The sequence below is a fragment of the Acyrthosiphon pisum genome, chromosome A2 (genome assembly GCF_005508785.2).
Source record: "Acyrthosiphon pisum isolate AL4f chromosome A2, pea_aphid_22Mar2018_4r6ur, whole genome shotgun sequence".
Lineage (NCBI taxonomy): Eukaryota > Metazoa > Arthropoda > Insecta > Hemiptera > Aphididae > Acyrthosiphon > Acyrthosiphon pisum.
The window spans coordinates 30,392,092-30,412,945 of record NC_042495.1 but is presented as its reverse complement, the minus strand read 5'-3'; the positions used below and the strand labels follow the sequence as shown (position 1 = coordinate 30,412,945).

At 26.1% G+C, this 20,854-nt stretch overlaps 2 protein-coding genes across 2 annotated transcripts in view; both read right to left on the bottom strand.

Annotated features, from left to right (window-relative positions):
• Nucleotides 1-5,874, bottom strand: part of LOC100162019 (myrosinase 1) — a 16,326-nt gene extending 10,452 nt beyond the window's left edge. Inside the window, exons 1-6 of the mRNA XM_016804347.2 lie at nt 5,791-5,874; nt 5,581-5,631; nt 3,612-3,704; nt 545-816; nt 316-450; nt 22-144 (exon numbers count right to left, since the gene is read on the bottom strand). Coding sequence (XP_016659836.1) covers nt 22-144; nt 316-450; nt 545-816; nt 3,612-3,704; nt 5,581-5,596 — 639 coding nt within the window. The 5' untranslated portion in view covers nt 5,597-5,631; nt 5,791-5,874. The remainder of the gene's footprint in view (nt 1-21; nt 145-315; nt 451-544; nt 817-3,611; nt 3,705-5,580; nt 5,632-5,790) is intronic.
• Nucleotides 5,875-11,611: 5,737 nt separating this feature from the next.
• Nucleotides 11,612-18,875, bottom strand: LOC100159985 (myrosinase 1). The gene is made up of 13 exons (XM_001946305.5): nt 18,764-18,875; nt 18,556-18,606; nt 17,763-17,855; nt 16,442-16,713; nt 16,213-16,347; nt 15,246-15,368; nt 14,984-15,173; nt 14,662-14,759; nt 14,447-14,588; nt 12,687-12,829; nt 12,459-12,593; nt 12,137-12,240; nt 11,612-12,024 (listed from the first exon to the last, which is right to left on the bottom strand). Exons 2-13 carry the CDS (start codon nt 18,569-18,571, stop codon nt 11,880-11,882), a joined length of 1,596 nt encoding a protein of 531 aa, XP_001946340.2. The 5' UTR covers nt 18,572-18,606; nt 18,764-18,875; the 3' UTR covers nt 11,612-11,879.
• Between the last annotated feature and the right edge of the window lie 1,979 nt (nt 18,876-20,854).

The window sequence follows — 20,854 nt, the reverse complement described above, 5'->3', positions numbered from 1 at the left end:
GATTATAACCCGCGTACTTACTCTATCACCAAAATGCTCAAAGCAAATTCTTGCATAATTTGTATAAAATACATAGCTAGCCGAGTTTGTTAGTCCTCCAAGTTTGTTGAAATCCACTATCATGTCATAGTGGTACAACGTCACCTAAATCAAGATTTTAAATTGTAATACCCTGCACAACATATTGTTTAGTTAATTTGGGTACAATATGTTAGAAACATTATTATGTTTTCTTTTTTTTAACCTTTTCTTTAATAATTATCATTATTTATTATAATCTTATTATATTACGAGACTATAGGATTGTTCAAATACCATTGGCGTGATTCCATTTTCGATTAATTTGTCAATTAGATTATTATAATATGCTATTCCAACTTTTCCTAGTAAATGGTCATGAGCCATTGGGATGATTCTAGTTGGACTTATGGAAAACCGGTAAACTTGAACCTGAAATCATATGATAATAAGTACCTAAACACTAGTTTATTATTAGCAGTTATTATTGAAAATGAAAACTATTAAATTGTTGTCGGAAACTGACACCCAATTCCTTAAGAAGTTTGACATCTGTGTCCGTTTTGTGGTACGTATCCGCAGCTACATCACCGTTGAAATTAAAATGTGTACCATCGTTAATTGCAGTTGATGGAAATTCGTACACTCCCATTCCTTTATATAGGTCAGCTAATCTAGGTTTGACACCTTTTTCTATGTATTTTTCGATTACGGACGGTGGTAAGTCTAAGAAGTATCTGAACGACTTGTTTGCTTCATTTGAATGCAAATAATGGTCCCAGATCGATTCCGCCTTATCTAAGATTAAAAATAATTCAGTGAACTTTTATAAATAATATTTATACGATTTAAAATATAGAACATTTGACTTCCACTGCACATAATAGAAATGTCAAAATTGATGGAAGAAGTATATATAAAATATTATTTAAAGTGCATAATGTAGTTACTAATCGTTTCATTTTTTTTTTACAATTGAAAATTTCAATTTAAAAAGTTCTATATTATTATTATACTAAGACAAGTATGAACTATGATGATTAAGAAATTTAAAATATTTTTTATCAATTACCACTTTTAAAATATTATAAATAAGCTTAAAACTATAATATTATATAGAATCTCAAGTGATGTAAATATTTAATTATTTTATCATATAACTTACATAATTGATGTATTATTTGCTTAAACAACATTTATTTAACTAAGTACATTTTAGTCTACTGCGCTATATTAATACTTTATACAGAGTGTCTCGCTGTGTTTGTTCTTGTACGTACATATTACTCACCCATGTATTACATATAGGTACTCTCTTCTACCGACTTCCTTCGCTTAAGTTCCACTACATAAGTGTGCAACTTACGTACATTGACGTTTTAATATTTAATAGAAATTAATAATTCAACTTTAAAAATATTTTCGTCATAATTAGCTGCGTAAATTGGGTGTAACTATTTGATTTTTGAGAAACACCAAATCAAACATTTTAATTTTTTTTTCAATTAAGGTTGGTAAACCCATAAATACTTGAAATCATAATAACTGTACCTTATACCATTGGTTATATGCAACTACAAAATCAATGTTTATACTGAAATAGTTTACCGACATTTTAAATGGATACTATAGTATATGAAAATAAAAAAAAAGTTATTGATGAAACCAACATGGTAAAAAGATTCACAACTACGCAGAAATGTAGTTTTATACAAAATTTAACTCGTTAAGTTCAGTTATTTTTAAATAATCAAGTTAAATTAAGTTAAAAGTTACTCGTATTTTTTTCGTTAAGTCATTAAGTTGAAAGTTAACTTTGAAAAAAAAATAACTTAATTTAGTGTAAAGATAAAATTTGGTGATTTGCAAAAATAAAAAATTGGACACATTATATCGTAAATTAGATAGATTTTCTTTACGCTCAAGAAAATTACTGGGGAAATTTAAAATGGTACATCAAAGTAAAAACCCATTCAAAAATTTGCATTATTCTACGGATGAAAATCAACTTAATAATTTAGATATTATTGAAATAAAATTAACTTGAAGTTGACACATAAATCTTGAAAAAAAGTAACGAGTTAATTAACTTAACGTTTTAACTTAATTTTAACTTTAAACTCGTTGATGCCCGGCCTTGGATTTATGTTATTAATATATTTTACTTTTTCATTTACTCCCTATACATTTATTTTTAATACTATAATATATTATTATACTATTTTCTATTGTAGTATGAATATTGAGTAGGTATCGATTATAATATAACAAAACATTATACATTCATCATAATTCATATTACTTAATAGCGATTCACGTTACGATTATTATCTATGAAATCGATTATTAATTATTTTGTCGCAATCAAAACTATACATGAGTGGAACTAGAGGTGGTAATTTAAGAGCGTCCATTTAAAATTTATCATGAATGTATTATTGATGAATTATTATATTACATCTTATGTCAGATAACATATTTTTATTTTGAATGTCAGTTTAATTATTGAAAACATAATTAAATAAACGATAAAACTTTAATTAGGTACAGAACATTATTATTAATTATTATATGTTTAGGTATACCTAATATATTTATATATTTTTTTGTTACTTATAGGTATTTATCATGATCGTCTTAACAGACATTATAAATTATAATGTCTGTAATTATATTATCTTATAATTTATAAGGGTTTATCTGGTCGAAATTGATATAATTTCAAACCGTATGACGTATTTATGGACGTTTGTTATTTTAATAAATACGATATAAAAAGGATTCTTTAATAATAAGTAGGTACCTAGGTATTATTTAAATACGGTATATTATGTTGTTCACTTGATACTATTGTAAATTAACTGAATGAATAACGTTTTAAATTTGTATAAATATTTAAGTAATATTGAGTTTCAATTAATTATAGTTATTAATATACATATATTATTATTTTACTTTATTAACTATGTAACACAAACAATTTGTAACGTTTAAACAGAAAATTATCAATGGAGTGCTTTGAAGAATCATAGTCCATTGTAACTTTTTTTTTTTACAAGTCACTGCATATTTCATTGTTGAATAGGTACTTGAGATTGGGACATTCAAATATTTTTATATTTTGGTTTTATTTACCATTGACTAACAAAATGTATAGAAAATAGCTGGTTAGATACTGATTTAAGATACGCAATCTAATCCATCAAATAGACAAGGGAAACAAGAAAAAATTATCGTATTTCATTTAAATACACATATTTTAAGTATTAAACCTGAACATTTTCACAAGGTACTAAAAATAATAATACAAAGATACAAACTAAAAACCTAATTTTAAAAATTATAATTGTCTATAATATATAATATAATATATTGTACACCATTATCTTGAATTTTTTTATTTAAACAATTTAACGGTCTTTTAAAATATACAATTTATGATTTTATTTTTACGAATAAAAATTTTTATGAGTAAGTACCAATTAATATATTTGATATTAATTTTAGGAAATTAACTGTAGTATTCAAATTACCTATACTGTTGTAGTACAACATTTTAGGAAACAAATAAATCAATCATAAACAAAACTTACCTTCATCCCAAGCTCCTTCTACTTGAAAAGCCGCAGTCGCTGTCCCAAGTAGGAAATTGTCAGGAAATTGTTTAGTTGATACGAAACTGCCAACTGAAATGTTTTTTAAACATACATGTTATAGGTTTTATTTTTAGAATTAGTTTGAAAAAATATCTCACGCTTCTTTTTATATCTGCCATTTTAGTAGAAGAGTTTAACGATAAGTTAAACTGTTCTTTGGATTTTTTTTGAATTATGAGAATTTAATTAATGAAAATCAGTAGGTACACTTGAATAGATGAATGTAAAAAAATATTCTGTTTATATATATGATCAAAAATACTACATTATAATATGTATTATATAAATATATATTATGTAAATTCATAATTGCGTATAAAGGAAAAATTACATTTTTTTGAACATTTTTGAGGCACTCATTAAAAAAGGTTTTGATAATTATTTACATGTTCTTTGATCCTTCAATTTAGATAAAATTAGTAGGTACCAATACTAATAATTAGTTTATTATGTATTAGTATAACATTTTTTTAATACCTACTTTAAATCGATATCAGTCTTACTAATTAGGAATTTCAATCAAACATTAGAATATAATCATATTAGTTATTTAATTTTGAGTATATTAAAAACTACTAAGATATTATGTAAACAAGAATAATATAATTATGATTCATTAAATTAATTTATTATTTGCAAAACAGTAGTGAATTTTATTCAAATATCAATATTACCATCAGGGGCGGATTTACCCATAGGCCACCAAGGCACGTGCCTAGGGCGCAAAATTTATTGGGGCGCAATTTTTTAGTTAATTTTTACTTTTTAGGTTTTCATAATTTCATAATTTATTATATTTACCTAAATTTATATTTGATATTAATTTTTTTTGTATACAACTTGCATGAAAGTGGAGAATGGCTCTCGTAGTCCCGTAGCAGTAACGTTTTAATTCATAAGCTATAATACCTAACCTTGCAGTTTGGGTTCAATCCTATTACCAGCGCGGGCTGCACCGCGCCGCCACGGCTAGAGGCTCGATAGCGGCACTAGACGAGGCAGTTGCCGGCGTTGCCTATGTTAATGCATGGGAGGTGGAATACGGGTGTGTGGCGTAAATACATACAATATTGTGAATGGCGCATGCGCAAAACGCTAGCCAAGGCAGTCAAATATACGGCCTCAGGCCGCCGGGTACATTGTCATAGCCGCTCTACTAGTTAGGTCGGGGACCGCTCTCACAGTTCTTAGCAAGTAAATAAAATTATTTGTTATTAACTGGATTGACACGCCTCACCCTGCACTCGGCATTCTTAGAATACTGGAATTAATTCTGGAAATCAGATGTCTTGATAAAGTAATTAATAATAAATAATAATAAACATTGTTATGCGTTTATCGTTTAAGTTTTGCGTTTATATTTATTTAAAATGGTGTTAATACCTATTAAATTTAAAAAAAAAAACTAATTTAGGCAGGCCCGGATACGGAATATAATATAAGCAATTCTTAGATTGTTTACATACAATAAATGTTTCTACGAAACCAACAGACCTATTAAATAAATATATTTTAAAATATTTCGTTTTGCGTTATTTTTCGGTCAAATATATTCTATAAATTACGTTTTGTGTTATTTTTCTTTTAATGATACTCTGTAAATTACATTTTGTCTTATGTTTTCTTTAATTATATAAAATATATTTTGTTAATCTTTATGTTTTGTTTTGCAGTATTTAATTATTTTTGATTATCACTTTCCGTTATAATTACGTTTACAAATTGCAATCGTTTTTTGTCAAATATAACGTTATAATAATCATAACATTATTATAACGGTTGCAAGCCCTGATCCTCATCCAATTCGTGTGGTAAATGTGTGCTAAAATTAACTATGAGTACTACTAAGGATTTAAATTTCCCAAATCAAGGAACGATAAAAATTATGGGCATTATAGGCACTTACCTTTTTCACAAGCCATCGTTTTAGATTGTAGAAAGACTTAACTTTGGTAAACTAAAACACAATAACGATTGAAAAATATTGAGAATAATGTTATATTTTACTTAATTAGTATATTTACAATAATAATTTTCGGGTAATATGAACATACTATGAGATCGGAAAAAATCATATTTTACGTTAATATTATAATGTGCCAAATAATATAATTACCAGTTTGAAAACGGAATGGTCCATCCACTCCCACGACTTGGAACTATGAAGTGGTCAAAAGGTTTACAATCACCTTTTATATGTGAATGAAATTATTATTATTATTAATTATATTATAACAGATAAGCTTATGATAGCGGCTTTTTTTTCTGTAAATGAAATCAGCTAATAATATTTTATTAATTTATGACCATATTTAAGATTATAATGTCCAAATAAAATCGTTTATTTATCATATTATTTTTGTAAATCTCTACTGCAAAGACAGCAATTGAGGTGTATAATTGATGTGCCCATGCAAAATAGTTATTTAAAATACTGTTTGCATAATATTATACAAGTATAACATAAAAAGTTTCAAGTTAGGTTAATAAATTCGTCGAGACTCTTTTCACTGCGAGAAATATGAAAGATAAAAATTATTTTATACTCATACAAACAAAATATACTTTCTATCAGTATACATTATGCAAAAGTATGTTTGTTTTAAGTATTTACATATTATACGTTTTAATATTTTTAAATTAACACATATTTGAGCATTATACTATAGACATGTCACGAAACATGTTATTCAAATCCCTACAATTTATGGTTTTCGAATTACTACAAGCTAACTGAAATCGTTGGATGAAATATCGTTATCCATTTTAAAATGTTAAAGTATATATTTATACATTTATTTTAATTTGATCAGTAAATGCATTTTGTTTTACTCAGTAAAGAGTTTTACTCAGTTTTACTCAGTTTAAATTATATTATACCTACTATAATATAAGCAACTTATTGACGTGTGATCCAGTCTTAACAGTCAACAAATCAAATGTTGGCAATTTAATATCATTAAAATATAAAATGCAATATAAATATAAATTATAGTAAAGTGTCAATTAAAATTCAAGTTTATAAGCTAGTATAGCTGCTGATTTATTAAACATGTATTACATATTTTTAATTTTATATTGTTTATCATCGGCAATATAGGTATAATGAATAAATATTATTAAATCTTATCTGTGTAAATTTGAATGTTAAATTGTTTTATTTTTAAAAAAATATACTATTTACTTTAAATCGGAACTGCAGATAAAGAGATAAAGACACCGCCGTGTCTCAATTTTATTTACAACTGACCATTTAACATTATTTAATTGGATTAAAATAAAAATACAAACACGGGTCGACGTAACGTTATCACAGGTAATTAATTAATAAAGGCTATTGATGTAGTCAACTTGCCTACAAACGCGGATAAAAATGAATAGCTTAAACCATAATATTACGCGCTTCGGCACGAAATTCCTACCGAACTGGACTGTTTGATATACGAACGTTGCCTCCAGCCTCTACGTCCCAAAAAAGATTTTCAGAAAATTGTTTTCATTAATATTTAGTATAGAATTTGTATGAATTTGTACGACCATCCAAGAATTTTTCGGAAAATCCCTCCCAATCGAAAAAACGGTTTTTCCACATCATGCGTTTCCCCAGCCTTCCCAAAAGCTAAAAATAACTTTTTCCAATATATTAATTCGTGAATATTTAGTACGGAATTTGTATGCATTCGTACGATCAACTGCGAATTTTCCGGAATATAAATAAAAAAAATATTAAAATGTAAAAATGTTAAAAATCTAAAAATATTAATGAAAAAAATGTTCAAAAAATCTTTTTTTTTTGTGGTGGGGAGGGCTGGGGAAATGTTGGTATGCTGCAGGTTCAACCCGCACTACCGAAGACAGTGCTAACGCCATACAAGTTCCATGGAACAAGTGTGGTCGCGCCTGCACATAGACTTCTTAGAGCCATACAATAATAAACTCTTTTTGTAATAGTAGACACGACCTCAAAACGACTAGAAGTAAGTGTTTGAGGTAAGCGCGGGTATAGCGACAGTGGCCATATTTTTTAAAATGCAAGAACTGTTCGCACGGTTCGGGGGGGGGGGGGGGGGTTGCCCAAGACCATTACTTCCGATGGAGCGAAGTATTTTACAGGAACGGAATTTAGTACATTTTACGCCAACGTAGGCATAAAACACGTGATGTGAAGTCCGTATCATCATAATAATATATTTATTTATTTATTAATTAGTTTAATTTATTAGATTATCGGCCTATAAAATAAAATGGATCATTAAAAGTGATTTTCAGCATAAGCCGCTAGTATTGTCCAAATAATTGGATACGCATAACAATTAATCAAACTTCAATAATAATTCTGGGAGTGGTAACGAATCGTTTAATCATGAATCTTAATAATTATACATACAAATATGTAGTTTATCGAAAATGTAATATTATATAAATAAGTAATAATTTCATCCTTCGTTAATCATCAATGAATCAACTAACAGAACACTTTGTTGTGATAAGAGAATGGCCCACTTATTGGTACCATAGTATTATATTACACTACACTATAGTATATAGGTAATTATAAAAGTAAACGAATGTCGAATATTAAATAGTAATACGATTTATATAAATAGATTTATATGAATTTATACATCGTAAAGGTATTATGCTTCTTGAGCTTAACCCGTATGATCTCAAATTGTTAATATTCTTTTATTAAAAAAATAATATAATATATACAATATACATTATACGTCTTACATAGGTATTTTATTTATGGAGTATCTCTCCGTTCATATTAGTTTAAAATGTTATATAATGACAAACTATTCATTTGGTGCTCGGTATTTGTATGTCAAATTATATAAAAGTATTCTAGGTATAGCAGATGATGTTATAAACAAAGCTGGGCAGTAATTAGTTAAAAAGTTAAAAGTTAAGTTAAAAGTTACTTTTTTTGATAACTTTTAACTTAACTAGTTAAAAAAAAAATTGAATGTAGAAAATAACTTAGTTAGTAAGTAAGTTATTTGTTTTTATAAATAATTGTAACTTACCTTAGTTATTCTGTTAAAATGAAAGTTATTTGTAAAAAGTTATTTACGAATATTCCTATTATGATTTATGTGATTTATGAACTGTATATTATTTGTATTGATATTTCTGAGAACCGCGACGAAGGTATATCTACCGACGATTGTAGATATGTATATTATTGTATTCATTACTATAATAGACATATTATTATAGTATACACTAATAATTAATATAATATATACTATATAGACATATTATAATTACTAATTAGTAGTATTATACTATTATAGTGAATAGTGATTATTATTATTTATTTATTACTTTGGAATATAACTAGGAAGTTTATATTTTCTATGAAATGACAACGGTTAAGATGTATGTTACATTGTTACTAGTGTACTGTGTATATTGATAGGTAGGTAATAATTAATAACTAATAATATAATTTCCAGAACGGACCTAATCAGTAATTTTCTGATACGGTGATACTTATGCCGTGTTTTCTACAAACTACATTCTATATTCTTTTAATATTATATTGGTATATAAAGAAAATAATATATAAGAATTAATTGTTGTCAACTTTATAAGTAGAGTGCTTGTTTAGTGCTGATGGCCAGCTGTTAAGTGAAAGAAGAGGGTCTACAGCAGATCATAATTTTGAAAAAAGATTGTTATTAAAATTAAATAAGTATTTCTTATAATCATTTATATATATATATATATTATGTAATTTATATTTTGAATGTAAGTTACAGCTATAACGAGTATTTATAAAATAATATAGTCTGTGCATTTGTTATTAATTTGTTTTACTTTATACCAAAACTAGTTATTTTCCTCCCATAAGATAAAAAAACGTTTATGAGTAAGTTAAAGGTATTTAAAAAAATAAAAGTAACTTAACTTTTAACTTAATTTAGTTATTATTTTCATGAGAATTTGTAACTTAACTTAGTTACTCAAATTCAGTAACTTTATAAAACTAACTTTAACTTAGCTTAGTTATTTTTATTTTAGGATAACTTAACTTTAACTAGTTAAAAAAATTGGTTAACTTGCCCAGCTTTGGTTATAAAACAATGAAAATACAGATTGCCATTAAAATCATAAATTGATAGTAATATAATAATAATATTCTTTGTAAAAACACACTGGTGAAAAAAATAAACACAATAATGTCCACAATTTCAAATCATATACAAGTCAAGCATAATATGATGTATAATCATACGTGCTTCTTACATTTTTGAAAAATAACAAACTTTGTTAAAAAAAAATACCATTAAAATAATCGTATACCTAACACTGCAAACTTATGTATTAGTCTTATAACCCAGAACAGTTACACTAAAATACTAAATCATTATGAACAACAAATTATTTAAAGATAGGGGGCGGTTCCATTTTCCTCCAAAAACGAGATACCATTTTCCTCCACATTACCTATTATAGACTAAAATTATGTCGATTTGCCAAGGCTGGGCATTAACGAGTTAATAAGTTAAAAGTTAAGTTAATTTTAACTTATTAACTTAACTTACTAGTTCGCTGTTTTAATTAAATTAACTTTAACTTAACTCTTTAGGTTATATGTTAACTTAAAATCAATTTGTATTATTTTTAAAATTCCCAATTAAGTTAATTTTGAATTTTCGGGTTATCCATAAAATATTTTAGTATATTAACGGTTGGTCGATTTAATTAATTTAAATCGTAGAATATTAGAAAATATTATTAGAAAAAACGATTTCTTTTCGTATTAATTTGATTATTTTTATAGATATGGACTAACATAGTAATATTTTATATGAATTAAGTACCAATGAAAAAATAAAATAATAAAATATAATAATAGTATAATACAATGTGACATTTTAGATCATTGTCGCCCCTATGACCGTATTATAAGATTTATCAAGCCTATTTATACGAGCCCACGAAGTCACGTTTAATAATAGCGTGCTTATTATCATTATTATTAGCCATTAGGTGTCATTAGTTATTTCTTATTATTATTATTTTATAATTTCTACGATTGTCGATTATCATGAATTGTGACTATTTCTATTTATTTATTATATTTAACATTTATGTTATAATTGTATTACAAAAATACGTACCTACCTATTATAATAGTGGTGTAATATACATTCATACATTCTTAGTTCATAGTTTTCATTCCTCAGTTCCTCACTAGTTTGCTCAGTCGCTTACACTGCTGCAGTTTTTCAGCAATAAGTTTTCAGTGTTTTCACTATTAGTTTAATTATTTATTTTCGAATTGTAAATGTCATACAGTACAATTATACAGGCGATACATCCATACAACAGTTTTTTAAATAATATACATAATAATATATTATTATGCATCTATTATCATAAATATAGGCTATATTACTATATTCAAGTGATTTTCACTTATTCTAATATCTTTCAAATATTATTTTTTTTAATTAACTTAACTTTAAACTTAATTGATGTATTAAAAAGTTTATTAACTTAACTTTGAATTTAATTGAACAAAATATATTTAACTTAACTGAGTTAAAAAAAACCATTAACTTGCCCAGCCATGCTATTTGCCTCCAATATTTAAGCCAGTGTTGTAGTATTACGTTTCGTATTTTAAGGATAGAGTAAGGCTAGGTACCAGGGCTTGCAATCGTAATAATAACGTTGTGGTTATAACGTTATATTTGACAAAAAAAACGATTGAAATTTGTAAACGTAATTATGACGGAAAACGTTGGTCAAAAATAATTAAGTACCGCAAAATAAACCATAATGATTAACAAAATATATTATATATCATTAAACAAAACGTAACGCAAAACGAAATATTTTAAAATCTATTTATTTAAAAAGTCTATTGGTTTTGAGAAACATTTATTTCATGCTACAATCTAAGAATTGATTATACTATATTTCGTATCCGAGCCATAACCTACCCGAATTAGTTATTATTTTTAAATTTAAAAGGTATTAACACTATATAAAATAATGATAAACGCGAAACTTGGATAATATTTAAAATCTTTATAACGATAAACGTAAATCTTGTATAACGTTTTAATTCTGAATAACGATTAACGCAAAAGTTGTGTAACGTTTTAATTGTAAATAACAAGAAACAGAATTTTTTTTTAGTTAAACATTATTGAATAATATATGGAAAAATGCAAGCATTTCATTTTAATATAATTTTCTTCTTTCATTCAAATTTTTTATTTGCAATTTCTTTGTGCTGAACAACTGCTGAAAAAAGTCGAAACTATTTTTCTTTGAACGTGGTCTTGATTCATCATTAAAGTCCACCGCATAAATTCCAAACTTCTTCCTATAACATAACATTGTAAATTTAAGTATTTTGCATAGTAAGTCTGTATATCTATGTAAGCCTCAATTTCTAAAGTATACACAAACATTATTTAGTTAAATGAATTAATTACCAATAACCAAAAGCGAATTCGAGAGTATCTAAAAACGACCAAACACAGTATCCAAAAACATTTATTTTTTCATCAAGTGCTTCAAGTAATTTATTTAAAATACCCTGCAAAAAATTTCATATCAGTTTATAAATTACAATAATTACAATAAAATTTAATAATTTAAATAAAAAACTAAATTATTTAGACATTGGATAAGCTAAAATGTTTATATTATACTCATACAAGCAAATCAAAAAAATGATTAATATTATTAATTTATCATCAGATATTGTAAGAATATAATTTATATTAAATGTACTATAATAGGTATACTACTTACAGTATGATAAGTAATTTTTTTTTCACTTTCATCAATGCCATCTTCTTCGGGAAATCCGTTTTCTCCGATGAATATTTTTGGATTATTCATCGTCTCATTTATCCATTTTAAGCAATTTAAAAATCCTTCATAAACCTTGAATTATATTAATTGATAGTTTCAACGATTAATATTATTGATTAATTAGGTATTCAAATAAAAACAATCAAACAAATATAATTATTTTACTTCAGTTTCTGTGGTAGTATTTAATTCCATGATATATCCACGATCTCTTCTTTTAAGATTGAGTTCATTAGCAAGTTCTTCATCAGTCATCGGTCGCACTTTTACACTATTATAATAGTTGAACACAATAAAATCGTATGACCCTATAACAACAGTTTGAACATTTTAGTGTAATGTTCAAAACTACTTAATAAGATTTGAATTTTTGGCAAAATTGTAAATTTTTTTAAATTATTGAAAATAATTTGTATTCTAGTGACTAGAACCTAGTGTCACCAAAAATGTCAACAGTTTAACATTTTTAGTAGCTTTATTGGTTCATTAACTCCAAGTGACAATTCACCATGAGTATACAGTATACACACATATATATATATATATATATATATATAGGAGGAAGGATTAATAAAAATAATAACTAATATAATTATAAAGTGAGATAAATGAATATACAAAGAAACACATTAAACTTATTACTAAATACTAAATATTATGTACATACTATAATACATTAGTATAGACGTCCAAAAATATAAATTAATATGATACAAGTTATGATTATGCCCTTATGAAGTCTGATGTGCAAATTTTATTTTCAGATTGGTTTCCAGAAAAATGGGAAGATACTCTAAATGGTATGGCAATAAGGAGATTTGGAATGTCTTCGATAAGAAATCTAAATTTGTATTATCGAGTTGAGAGGTGAGGTTCGTAAAGAATATTCAATGTCTGCTTAGTTTAAACATCGAACGCGTTCAAGACGTGACTGGTTCCTATCTAAATACGGATGCCAAACTATTGATCCGTATTTCTATAAAATACATACAAGGGAAAATGAAAAGGAATATGGGCTGACTTAAATAATTTTGTGTTTTGAATCTAAGAATTTAACTTTCTCTATTAAACATTTTGTTGATGTAAGGACTCAAACTAAGATTTGTCGATAAATGACTGAATGTTTAATGTAGGTAACGCGGTCTAGTTCAAAGCCATTGAGAACATACAAAGACAGAATGGGAGTGTGTATCAAATATTACACTAAAAACTGAGCTAAGTTTAAAAAGATTTCTAGATCAGAAACCCACATCCAGATAAATACTTATTTCTCCCGGATCTCTGTAATAAAAAAGAACTATACCAAGTAACTGTATGAAATATTCAAGGCTGGGCATTAATGAGTTAAAAAGTTGATTAATTTTAATTTTTAACTTAGCTTATTACTTTTGGATTAACTCAACTGTTAACTTAATACATTTTTTTTTTTTTTAAGTAATGTGAAATTAACAAATTAATTTTTTATTCAAAGAAGCAAGTTAAGTTAATTTTGTTTTTAATTTAATTATATTTCACTATTTCAGTCTATTTCATTTTCACGTAAAAATATTTACCGTGAACTGTTTAAAGTTAATAATTTATACCTATCATTCGAATTTAACTTATATGGAAATACTGTAAAAATGTATAACGTATAAGCACTATAGTCTATAATTTAGTTATAGGTTGGAAAAAAAAAAGTACACTAGCATTGTATAAACAATTTAACTTTTTTTTTAACTTACTTAAAAGTTAACAAAAAGTGTGTATTAACTTAATTTAACTGAGTTAACCTATAATTATATTAACTTTTACATGACTGTATCCATGTTGCTCGTTGATTAGCACATGATTCAAGGACTTTAGAATAATTTTATAAGCTCTATGTTGTAACTTGTAAATGTATTTATGTTTATTAAAAAATAATTTGGATGCATCGTACATACCTTTAATTAATTCTTGTTCTTTCTTTGTAAATTGTTCGACACGATCGATTCGTATTTTTTCTCGTTTGTTGGACTCATTAATAGTCTCTAAAAATGCATCTGGGTATTGTCCCGTAGATAATACATGTGTTATCAAACCAAACTAAAAAATAGATTTGTTTAATCGTAAGAATATTAAAAAATGTCTGATAAATAATATTTTAATTTATAATTACTGTTGATATTCGTGCGCGTTCAGCAGCCTTTTGATGATCCGGGTTATTTGGATCTTTTGGGTAGAACCAAACTCCATCTATGCTCAAACTTATTTGTCCTATTACAAATTATTCATAAATTATCATAATTGTATTTGTAGTTATTTATTAAAACGAATATTGTGTGATCATGCATTATAATTACATTATTAATATTTTGAAAAAAAAAAAAATTACACAATTTAAATTATTTAGTTGGTAGGTAGGTAGGTTACCTATTACTGATTAACTAAATTAGTTATAAACAAAAAAAAACCATTGATAAAATATTATCATGACTTACCTTGTTGTTTTTCTCTGAACTCTTCGTTGTATAATTTATAAACACTTGCATGCACATTAAAACAGTGGTGTAATACTTGATAATCTGAATATCCACTAAATAATGTCTCTTGGTAACCAGGAGCAAAATGCTCAGAACCATATCCTTCAGCTGCCAAATGGATGTCTGCTGTCGTTGTCCAATATTTTACCTTATTGGTTAGTCGAACTTAAATTATACAATTTCGTTTCTACCAATATAAAATTATAACCCGCGTACTTACTCTATCACCAAAATTCTCAAAGCAAATTCTCGTATAGTTTATATAAAATATATAGCAAGCTGAGTTTGCTAGTCCTCCAATTTTGTTGTAGTCCATCCCCATATCATAGTGGTACAACGATACCTAAATCATGATTTTAAATTTTAATACGAAATACAACTTATTATTGTTTAGTTAATGTGGGTACAATATGTTAGGAACATTATAATTATTATTTTTTTAAACTTTCATTAATATTTATTATAATTATAGCTGATCCCGTGCACTCCGTTTCTCGTTAAATGTACTAACTCTATATGACTCAACCTTTGTTCAATTCGTTATTTAATATTCAGTGTGTGCAGTATGGTGCTCAAAATTTATCTTAACTTTTCCGTTGCCCAGAATAAAAATTCTGATTCGCATCAGTATTTTATCAGGTAGGCAATGTATCTACGGTTGATCGCGAACCTTGTGCTGTTTGTACTTAAGTGTATGGTTTAACTCTAAAGTATCAAAGTTTACTTAACCTAACATATGGTGGATTAATTTAATCAATTAATAAAATATCCTAACCTATCCTAACCGTACTAATATCAGATGAATAAAATAAGCTAAATGTAACCATTTTTAAATTAGCCGTTCTTCTTCTCAGAGGTCTAATCTACACACAAACATTTATATATATATATATATATATATATATATTATATTGACAAAAAATAATAATACAAATCAACAAACATGCCCGATAATACACTACTGCGCCACTGTTGTATTTATTACATCCAGATTTCTTACTTTTTCGTTGGATTTAAAAAATGTCTTCCTTAAAAACCTTCTCCTAACAATTACAAACATCTTAAAAAAATTTTTAGCCAAATCGGACAAGCCGTTATCAATTTACGAGGTGACATAAACTGTTCACGTTCCATTTATATATATATTTAGATTATTATATTATGATACTATAAAATAGTTCAAATACCATTGGCGTGATTCCATTTTCGATTAATTTGTCAATCAGATTATTATAATATGCTATTCCAACTTCTCCTTGTAAATGGTCATGAGCCATTGGAATGATTCTAGTTGGACTTATGGAAAACCGGTAAACTTGAACCTGAAATCATATGTTAATAAGTACCTAAACACTAGTTTATTAGTAGCAGTTACTATTGAAAATGAAAACTATTAAATTCTTTTCGAAAACTGACACCCAATTCCTTAAGAAGTTTGACATCTGTGTCCGTTTTGTGGTACGCATCCGCAGCTACATCACCGTTGAAATTAAAATGTGTACCATCGTTAATTGCAGTTGATGGAAATTCGTACACTCCCATTCCCTTATATAGATCAGCTAATCTAGGTTTGACACCTTTTTCTATGTATTTTTCGATTACGGACGGTGGTAAGTCTAAGAAGTATCTGAACGACTTGTTTGCTTCATTTGAATGAAAATAATGGTCCCAGATCGATTCAGCTTTATCTGAGAGTAAAAATAATTCAGTGAATAAACTAAAGGATCTATGAATTCCACAACACAAAATACAAGTGCCAAACTTGATGGTAGAAGTATAAAATATTCTTTAAAATGCATAACTATTCTATTTATTTTAACAATTGTAAATTTCAATTTATAAAGTTCTATATTATTATTATATTAAGACAAGTATGAACCTTTTGGATGATTAAAAAAATAATATTTATCAATTACCACATTTTAAATATTATAAAAAAGTTAAAAAATTAAAAGATTTGTCAGCACAATTTCACCAAAAAAATATACAAAATAAATGTATAATATGAAATCTCAATTGAAATATAATATTTAAGTATTTTATCGTATAGCTTATGTAATTGATGTATTATTTATACTTCAACAACATTTATTAAATTAAGTACATTTTAGTCTACTGTATAGTAACACGATGAACAGAATGTCTCGCAGTGTTTGTTAAGTTGAAAGTTAACTCTGAAAAAAAAGTAACTTAACTTTGTGTAAAGTTAAAATTTGGTAATTTGCAAAAATTAAGATTTAGACATACCTATTATATCGTATATTAAATAGTTTTTCTTTAAGCTCAAGAAAATTACTGGGAAAATTTAAAATGATACACCAAAGTAAAAACCCATTAAAAAATTTGAATTATTCATCGGATGAAAATTAATTTACTTTAGATATTCTTGAAATAAAATAAACTTTAAGTTGACACATAAAATAGACATATTTTAAATTTTATACCTGTACATTTTCACTAGGTACTCATAATAATAATATAAAGATACAAAATAAAAACCTAATTTTTAGAATTATAATTGTGTATAATATTTAAATATATATTATAATAATATATTTTATACCATTATCTTGAATTTTCTTATTTAAAAAATTGGACGATATTTTAAAATATACAGTTTATGGTTTTATTTTAAACAAATAAAAATTGTTATGAGTAAGTACCAAAGACAGGTTGACTATACTGTTGTAGTAAAACATTTTAGGAATCAAATAAATCAACCATAAGCAAAACTTACCTTCATCCCAAGCTCCTTCTACATGATAAGCCCCAGTCGCTGTCCCAAGCAGAAAATTGTCAGGAAATTGTTTAGTTGATACGAAACTGCCAACTAAAATTTTTTTTAAGCATACATGTTACAGGTTTTATTTTTAGAATTAGTTTGAAAAGATATCTTACGCTTCGTTTTTATATCTGCCATTTTAGTATAAGAGTTTAACAATAAGTGAAATTATTATTCTTTGGATTTGTTTTAAATTATGAGAATTTCATTAACTTAAAGGTAACTTACTATTTATTATAATTAGAATGCAAACAGTTTAATTGTTTTGATATTCCTATGAACTAAATGAATCGTGCATTTATAGCACAAATATTTGTTAAAACATAAAATATATAAGACCATGCAGACGATTATTTTATGTCAAACAAAATATATCCATCCTTGTCCGAGTTTTGTGGTGAGTGTGGTCGTGTACCGAAGTGTATTAATATAGTATAATAATATCTTACTATGAGATAGTACACAATAATGTTTAAGGGGATCGCAAACGGACAGTTTTTAATACCTTCTTATTTTGATTTTCAAATAATCACAATTTATTAAATTTAGTAAATTCCATATATTCAAACAAAATGTATGGAGTTTAGGAGGAACTAAAGGACTACGTAGCCTATGGATTACTATAATAATGTTACGGAAGTAAATAAAATAATATTAATTCCATAAAATTAACTATAATGAGCCCTACTAAGAATTTAAATTTCCCAAATCGAGGAACGATACAATTATGGGTATTATAGGCACTTACCTTCTTCACAAGCCATCTTGTTAGATTGTAGAAAGACTTAACTTTGATAAACTAAAACATAATAACGATTTTAAAATGTTGTGTTTAATTTTATATTTTACTTAATTAGTATATTCACAATATTACTTTTCGGTAATATGAACATACTACGAGATCAAAAAAATCATATTTTACGTTAATATTATTATGAACAAAATAATATAATTACCAGTTTGAAAATGGAATGGTCAACTCCCACGGCTTGAAACAATGAAGTACTCAAATGGTTTACAATCACCTTTTATATGCTGAATGAAATTAAAACTATTACTAATTATATTATAACAGATAAGTCGATGATGGCGGCTTCTTTTTTCTGTAAATCTAATCAACTAAATAAATAATGCTCTCTTAATTTATGACCATATTTAAGATTATAGGTTTTCAAAAAAAATAAAACAAATGTGTATGTTTAATTTATTGATTATTAGGAAAATCGTTTATTTATTATTTTGTTTTTGTAAATCTTTTTTGTAATCATAATTGAGGTGAATAATTTATGTGCACATGCAAAATCGTTACTTAAAATACCGTTTGCATAATATTATATTAGCAACATAAACAAAAAAGACAAAAAAGGGATGCTATAAAAGCAAAAAGGGTATATGAATATGATACGTTTGTTATAGCATTAATACAAAACGCTACAGAGTATGGTTTCCAGATAAAGATAATATTAGTTGTTTAGAGATATCATTTTTAAGAATGAACACAATCAATGAGAAAAAGTGCATCATGATAATCAACAACAGGTTTAAGAAATTAAACTAGAACCAGTGGTTATAAATGGAATGGTCAACTCCCACGGGTTGAAACTATGAAGTAGTCAAACGGTTTACTATCACCTTTTATATGTTGAACAAAATTATTATTATTATATTATATCAGACTATGATGGTGGCTTCTTTTTTCAGTACATGAAATCAATTAATAATATTTTATTGATTTATGACCACATTTAAGATTATAATGTCCAAAAAAATAAAATAAATGCGTATATTTAATTTATTGACCACTAGGGAAATCGTTTGTTTATTATGTTATTTTTGTAAATTTCTGCTGCAAAGACATTATTTGAGATGTATCATTTATGTTCACAGTGAATTAAAACACTGTTTGCATAATATTATATAAGTAACATAAAGAGTTTCATGTTAGGCCAATAAATTCGTCAAGACTTGTTTCACTGCGGGAAATCTGAAAGATAAAAATGATTTTGTACTCATACAAACAAATCTGTATTAGATTTTTGACGGTCTAAATAAATAAACTTTGTATCATACAACATTATGCAAAAGTATGTTTGTTTAAGTATTTACATATACGTTTTGTTAATACATATTATGCACATTTAAACAGTTATAACTCACACATATTGAGCATTTTACTACATAATATACATGTCACGAAACATGTTTAAAATCCCTACGATTTGTGGCTCTCGAATTACTACAGAATAACTCAAATCATTAGATGAAAAATCTTTATCCATTTTAAAATGGTCAAGTATACAATATTTATAAATTTATTTTAATTTGATTAGGAAATTTATTTTGTTTTACTCAGTCACCTAACTCACTAATTATATTATATTACATTATTACATTGTATTATAATCTCTGAAATGTACTCGTACATAAATTCTTTTCAGGTGTAGGTACCGAAATATAGTATTTTTGTTGCTATTACCACCGTGTTTGAATAATTTGAACAATAATTATTTCAAGTTGCTTAGTCAATTTTATATTATTATTGTTAATTCCATGATGTTATCTAGAATCACGTTTTTATTTTTTTTTGTTTATACCATGTTATATTTTTTAGATTCTGAGTGGAACGATGAGTGTATTGATTTTACAATGATGTGTGGTTTTTTTTTATTTTTTTTTTTTTATTTTTTTTTTTTTGTGTCTGTGTACACGATAAGTAGTCGAAATAATGCTTCGATTTTCAACTTCAGCATCTTTATCGATTGGAAAGTGAATATCGTTGGTGCATTGGGGAGGTCAAAATTTAAAATTCCCAGTAATTTTCAAAAGCGTCAAGAAAAATCGAAGAAAAATTAAGGAAAAACGGGAATTTTTACGCAAAATCGATTTTTGACAAAATTGAATTTGGTTTTTGGTGTAACTTAAATAAAATTTTATTTGTTGATTAAAAAAGCTTAAATATTTAATAAAAGACTCCTAGTATATTTGTTTCAAAAGCAGATGAAAATATTAAAAATTGTTAGTCACAGTTTTTTTTTATAAGCATTTAA